Here is a 6,720-nt window from a genome sequence, read left to right as displayed (position 1 = left end):
GTTTAATGATATCTACAACTTTTATTTAGATACTTAAAGCTAAAAACTATTGTATTGAAACTTCGCATTTTTCGTTAATCGGCGTTGTCGGTTTTGTCGGAAATCTTAGAATGGTCATAACTTCTTTGTTAGAACTCGGATTTTTGTGTTCTTAGTATTTCTGTAAACCTTGACACAATATCTAGCATAGTAGGTAACCCAATAGAGACTTTTGTACATTTTATTTTCAAAGTTAATTTCATAAATTCAAAAGTGGTTACAATACTTGATTTTTTAGGTTATTACATAGAGTCGAAATATCGGGTTGTCACAGAATTCCTCAGTCGCCCTATCAATACCAGAATTAAGGACATAATCCGTACATCGAGGAAAAGTTAAGCCACAGTTCTAGATACAGGTTCTTTAGTGTGAATGATGGATTCTCATGTATATCTCCCTGCTCAACCTATCCGAGCGTTGTATTGTCAGGCTAAATGGTTCTAACTAGGTCAACATTTGTCAAGTCTATAAATTTCCTAAGTTCAACTCTGCCTAGTCATGTCCATTTAGAATCTTTCGTGCCTACCAACGCATCAAACCCAGAGCATAGACCCTTCAACTTTGGGTACGTTACGTAGATTTCGACTGCCTGTTATCACTTGATAATATCACTTCCCAGTCCATTATCAACAAGCAAAACTTTATGCAACAATTTTTTTTTGATTTTTCTGAATTTTTAATGTTTTTGGATTTTTGTTTGTTTTCTAAAAAAATAAAACAGAATGTTATTGGATTTTTTTTTTTTAATTTTTTTTAAATTTATTTTGTTTGGTTTTGATTATTTCTCCCCCTAAATTTGTGCATGGGAGAGAATGAAATGACTAAAATGCTCAAATTTAAGCTAACCTAATTAAAAAAAGTAATCCTCAAAACGAATCATTTTCAAAAATTTCACAAGCACATCAAATCAAGCTTTGTTAAACTACTTAGTGAACAGATCTGCCACATTATTGGCAGTGGGAACCTGTTCTAGCTGGATGAGCGAACGTTCATAACAATCTCTGATAAAGTGAATTTTGATGTCAATGTGCTTGATTTTGGAATGTTGGACCGGATTTTTGGCAATTTGGATCGCAGTCTCATTATCACAAAATATAGGGGTTTCTTGAAAATTCAAAACGTAGTCCAACAGCTGATGTTGGATCCATATCACTTGAGAACAACAGGCAGACGCAGCAACATACTCTGTTTCTGCTGTTGAGGTTGAGACGGTATGCTGCTTCTTGCATTGCCATGAGACCAGTCTATCTCCCAGAAATTGGCATCCTCCTGAAGTCGATTTTCTATCAAGCTCGCACCTACCATAATTGCTGTCTGCAAAAGCATAAAATCAAATTCTGGATTTTTCGGATAACAAAGACCCAGTTGTGGGCAACCTTTGAGGTACCGAAAAATCCGTTTAACAACAATTAAATGAAAAAGTTTAGGATTAGCCTGATAGCGAGCGCATTGACAAACCGCAAACATTACGTCTGGGCGACTAGCAGTAAGATACATGAGTGATACGATCATTGATCGATAGTACGTCTGATCTACGGATTCACCTTCAAGATCAGGAGCCAGTAAAGGTCTCTCCGCCATGGGTGTAAGGGCAGGTTTCACATCTCGGAACCCGAACTTCTCCAGCACGTCATCCACATAATGTCCAAATAAGGATCTTTACCAGCAATCAAACAACAAACAATAACAGAATAAGAACAAGATGAAAAGAAACCGAGCTTGCACACGTTTATATTCAATAAATCGTCAGGTACAACTCGGAATACGGCCGTGAACTGCTAGGCATCAAAACAACAAAAGACCTACTCCTCCACTATTTATACTAGACTGGACTGCGACCTAAGTTTGCGACCGTAAACAGAGTTTACGGCCGTAAACGTGTTTATAGCCGTAAACCCTGTTTATGGTCGTGAACACACAAAAAAGCCAAAATGCGATAAGCAGCTCATAAACAGTATTACAGACTCATGCCTAACAAAATACACTGAAAGCCTAGACCAAACCATTAACTGGACTCTTCAACATCTGAATCCTTCAAACCTAGGCTTTGATACCAACTTGTAACACTCTAAATTTTCAAACAAAATTTTTATTTTTAAATCACATAATCAGTATCACATTTTCTCAAAATCACAATGTATCAAATGTCAAAAGACGATTTAACAGAACAACTAGTAATATGCCAGAACACTCGACATAGTCTCAAACATGTGTGTACAATCAAGTCGGCGCCTTCCTGCGATCCTGATAAGTGCTTGAAACACATAATACACGACACGGTAAACACGAAGCTTAGTGAGTTCCCCAAAATAGCACATACACAAATACATAAGCCTTTCATGGCTATAACTCGGCATGGACCCTCCGGTCTCAAGTGTCTCGGTGAGGACCCTCTAGTCTCAAGGCTCGGTATGGACCCTCCGGTCTTACAGCTCGGGTTGGACCCTCCAGTCCTATATCTTAGTGGAGTCCATTCGGTCTCACAACTCGGTTTGGACCCTCCGGTCTTAACTCAGTAAAGTACAGAATAATATAACATATATCACAAAGACAAAATGCATAATATCACATAACTCGGTATAAGCACATAGGACCCTCCGGTCGATAACTAAAATAAGACCCTTCGGTCACACGGTATTACCGCTCAGGTAAGTATAGTGAAAAGACTCACCTTGGAAGTAAACAAGTAGATCTAGCACCCCACGAGCAGTCTAGACTTTGCCTACATAATATAATTATCTCTAATACGCAAATTGTAGTAACCACTTGAGATGCTAAGCTAACTCCTCCACTAAATCTCAAAAATGATGAAAAGAACATTTTACCCCTCCATGGTTTATAAAGTCCTCAGTTGACCAAAACCCTAAAAGTCAACGAAAGTCAACGCTCAACTCAACAGTCCATGTTGACTAAACTCGTCGACTGCATTTATGCAACTCGTCGAGTTCCCTCGTTTTCTCAGAAGCATTGGGAAAATCCAACTCAACTTGTCGAGTTGTCTCATCAACTCGGCGAGTTGTAGCGCGTTCAGTCTATCGGGGCCAAACCCTAGCTAACTCGTCGAATGGTCCCACTGGCTTTAAAAAACTATTTTCTCGTTATTCAACTCATCACTCTTGTTGTCAGTACAAACACACCTAATCACCACGAAAAAATTAGTTTCACTATGTTGACCCACTACGAAGTCTTCATATTGGGTGACCCAAAGAAGACCAAATCTTGTACGTGTGGATCAATTAAAAACACGAACAAAGTTATGTATTCTTCCTAGAGCTCGAGTCAAGGGACTTGATCCTCCTTCAATGCACAAACACTATGTTTTTGTATGAATCAATTGAAAACACGAACAAGTTGGACCAAAGAGGAGGCGGGTAGGAGGTTTGATGATTGCCTTAATTCTATGGTAACGGATTACTTTCAAATATTTCCGTTGACGTATAGAAATCCAAAATACATATAAAGAGATAATTTGGATGACATTAACGTTCTAGACATCAAAATGACAACAAAATCGAAAGGTTAGAGTGGGCCAAAATGAAACTAATTATCTACATCGCATATGTGCGGGCTTTCTAAATGATAGGGATCTTACATAAAATTTTATTTTAAAATAAATAAACAAGTCTAATAACTAAATTAAACAAAGTATAATGCTTAAAATTAAACACTTACGGAAGTTCAATCGCTAACACCTTGATAAAGTTGTAAGCCTAGTATCACCAATGACTAAAATAAAAAATAAACAAGTTCATCGATCAATTATAACTTACATAAAATATAACGTCTCAAATAAAATACTAAGAAAATACGATAACTAAAAATGACAAAAACCGTAAAAATTATTACATTTTTACGCAAATAATTTACTCATCCATCGCTATTAATAATATCATCGATTGGTTACTCATCTATAGCTATCATATCATAGATTGATAATTATTTTTTATTTTTTTTATTTTTTTTAAACGGCAAGTGATAATTAATTAATCATATGTTTTAAACAAAAAGAAACTTTAGAAAATTTAATAGTCAACAATATTATATATTTTATAACAATAAGTTAATAGATTATTAATTTATCCATTGCAGGAAGTTTCACACCTCAACCATATATATACAAACAACATCACCAAAATACCAAAACATTACCTATGTTTACCATGGCATCTGCTTCTTCTCCAACATCTTTCACCGATCTCCACCCACACATCATCCAGACCCAAATCCTACCAAGACTCGACGGTCAATCTCTCTCCTCCACCGCATCAACCTCATCTTATCTACGATCCCTCTGCGCCGATGAGATTCTCTGGTCTGATATCTGCAACTCCACTTGGCCGTCAATAACCCACCCACGTATTGACCACCTCATCTCCACCTTCTCCGCCGGTCACCGCTCGTTCTTCCAAGACTCTTTTCTGCCTCCAATCACCGAAGTCAAACACCCTCTCCGCCACCATCGCTGGTCTAGCTCCCAACCAGGATCTACCTTACGTCATCATCCTTTGCCAACTGAACTTATTTCAGCCGTCGATATACGCTACCATGACGACATGATTTACTCCAGAGTCGAATTTACTAACAACACAACCGATTTCCGGTCATCGGCGTTAAAGATTGTACTGGAGGACGATCCGGTCGTCACCGGGATGCATCGATCTATTGACTTGAAAGTCGACAAGCTCGTACACGCTGACGACGCAGCAATATCACACCTAAAAGAATCTGTAACGTTAAACTGGATCCTAATAGACCCGACCCGGAAACGAGCAGTAAACCTATCCAGTATCAAACCGGTTCTTGCATGGATAACGACGGACATTCATATCAGATACGCTGTCGTTTTGCCAGGGTTTGACTTGAATGAGTTGGTGGAATGTCGGATAGAGGTGACGTTAGCCGTGGGTAAGGGAGGTGTGTCTTTGAAGGTGCGGGAGGTGACACTCCATGTACAAGACGTGGGTTGTAATTATGTCACTGGGAAGGAGTTTTTGGTAATTACAAGAAGGGCATTTTTGGGAATAAATGATTATAAGGAGGTGGAGGTTGGGGTTGGGGTTGACTTCTACCAAAATGACTTGGTAAAAAAAGAAGAAATGATGAAGAGCTATTTCGACTATAATTATATTATGCCTACCTTTTTATTGTGCCTTTGTTTTTTTGGTATTTTATTATAACATAATATTTATGTATATTTGTCTAGTGTGATATGATTTAGTATAGGGTTTTATAAAGATATTATTGATCAAATATTTAACATAAGTTTTATAGAAAACAACATAATTAAAACATGAAATGGAATAACGATTTTGACGGGTCATAAAGTAAGCGAGAATAGAACATCTGCTTGCATAAACATATTTACAAATTTAGAGATATCAATAAAGTGGGGCTGTTCAAGTGGAATTAAAATCGTGTACTTTATGTTTGAACTGTAACCTATTCCGAACTCCAGTTCGGGTATTCAGGTTATGAGTTAGGTTGGGTATTTATAAATATTATATAGATGTTAGATCAAATATAAAATTTTGTTGTTTATTTATAACATATATAAAATTCCATTTAAAATAAATTGATATTGGTATGGTGAAAGATGGTGCATTTCAAATGGGTGATAAAAACTCAGTTTCAATACATGTTTTATTTGATTCGGGTGCAATGTTTTCCTTTGTATCTTCATTGCTTGCTACCTAACTAACTATTGTTCTAACCCCGCTGAATGAGATTATTGTTGTTGTATTAGCCTACGGAAATCGTGTTATGATCAAAGAACATTTTAGAGAGTGTTAGTTGGAAATCAACGGGACTGTTTTCCTTGTTGATTTAAAACCGATCACCACCAAATAGTTTGATGTAATAGTTGGTATGGGTTGGATGGCTACAAACAACGCTCAAATACTTTATAATAAAAAGCTTGTCTTGATTGAAGCGACATATGCATCTCAAATTATTGTATTATGGGGAATTCATTTGGTTTTCATAGTTAAGTCGTGAAATGATATTCATAGAGGCAATACAATATACCTTGCTTATGTTTCATAGTCGGAACCAAAGAAACAAGTTATAGCTCATGTGGAAGTAGTAAAAGAATATCCAGATGTGTTTCCAAGATTATCTCCTAACCAATACATAAAATTTATTATTGATTTACTTTACGGAGCTAATCCCTTCGCACGTGCTCCTTACAAATTAGCACCGTCAGAGATGGAAGAATTAATTATTAGAAAACAGTTTTATTCGACCCAAATTGTCGGTGTTGGGTGCGTCTATTATTTTCTTGAAAAGACGGTTTGATGCGTATGTCTATTGACTACCAATAGCTAAATCAGTTTTAGATACAAAATCTATATCCTTTGCCGTTGATCGACAATTTATTCGACCAAATGCAAGGAGAATCTTTCTTTTCTAAAATCACTCTAAGACCATGATACCACCAACTGAAGGTGTGAGAATGTAATGTTTTGAAGACAACTCTTTGTACCCCTTACAAACACCATAAAGTTTTAGTGATCTCATTTGTTTTGACGGATGCTCCCCAGCTTACATTGATTTAATGAACCGAGTATGTTGTTCGTTTATGGATAAATCAGTCATTGTTTTATGTAACGCTCGTATTTTTCACTAAGCATTTCGCCGAAAAATTTGTATTTATGATAGTTGATAAAGTAAATTTTCTTGTGA

The 6,720-nt window shown here is 36.7% G+C and overlaps 1 protein-coding gene across 1 annotated transcript; it reads left to right on the top strand.

Annotated features, from left to right (window-relative positions):
* Nucleotides 1-3,980: 3,980 nt before the first annotated feature.
* LOC111912123 (F-box protein At2g27310) lies at nucleotides 3,981-5,231 on the top strand. The gene has a single exon (XM_023907860.3). It carries the CDS (start codon nucleotides 4,191-4,193, stop codon nucleotides 5,214-5,216), a length of 1,026 nt encoding a protein of 341 aa, XP_023763628.1. The 5' UTR covers nucleotides 3,981-4,190; the 3' UTR covers nucleotides 5,217-5,231.
* Nucleotides 5,232-6,720: the final 1,489 nt, after the last annotated feature.

Source organism: Lactuca sativa, chromosome 9, assembly GCF_002870075.4.
Source record: "Lactuca sativa cultivar Salinas chromosome 9, Lsat_Salinas_v11, whole genome shotgun sequence".
Lineage (NCBI taxonomy): Eukaryota > Viridiplantae > Streptophyta > Magnoliopsida > Asterales > Asteraceae > Lactuca > Lactuca sativa.
Note: the sequence above shows the minus strand (reverse complement) of the source record. Positions and strands in the feature narration are given on the sequence as shown.

Bases quoted from the DNA above. Each gene is read 5' to 3' on its own strand.
- LOC111912123 (XM_023907860.3), top strand. From the start codon at position 4,191: ATGTTTACCATGGCATCTGCTTCTTCTCCAACATCTTTCACCGATCTC.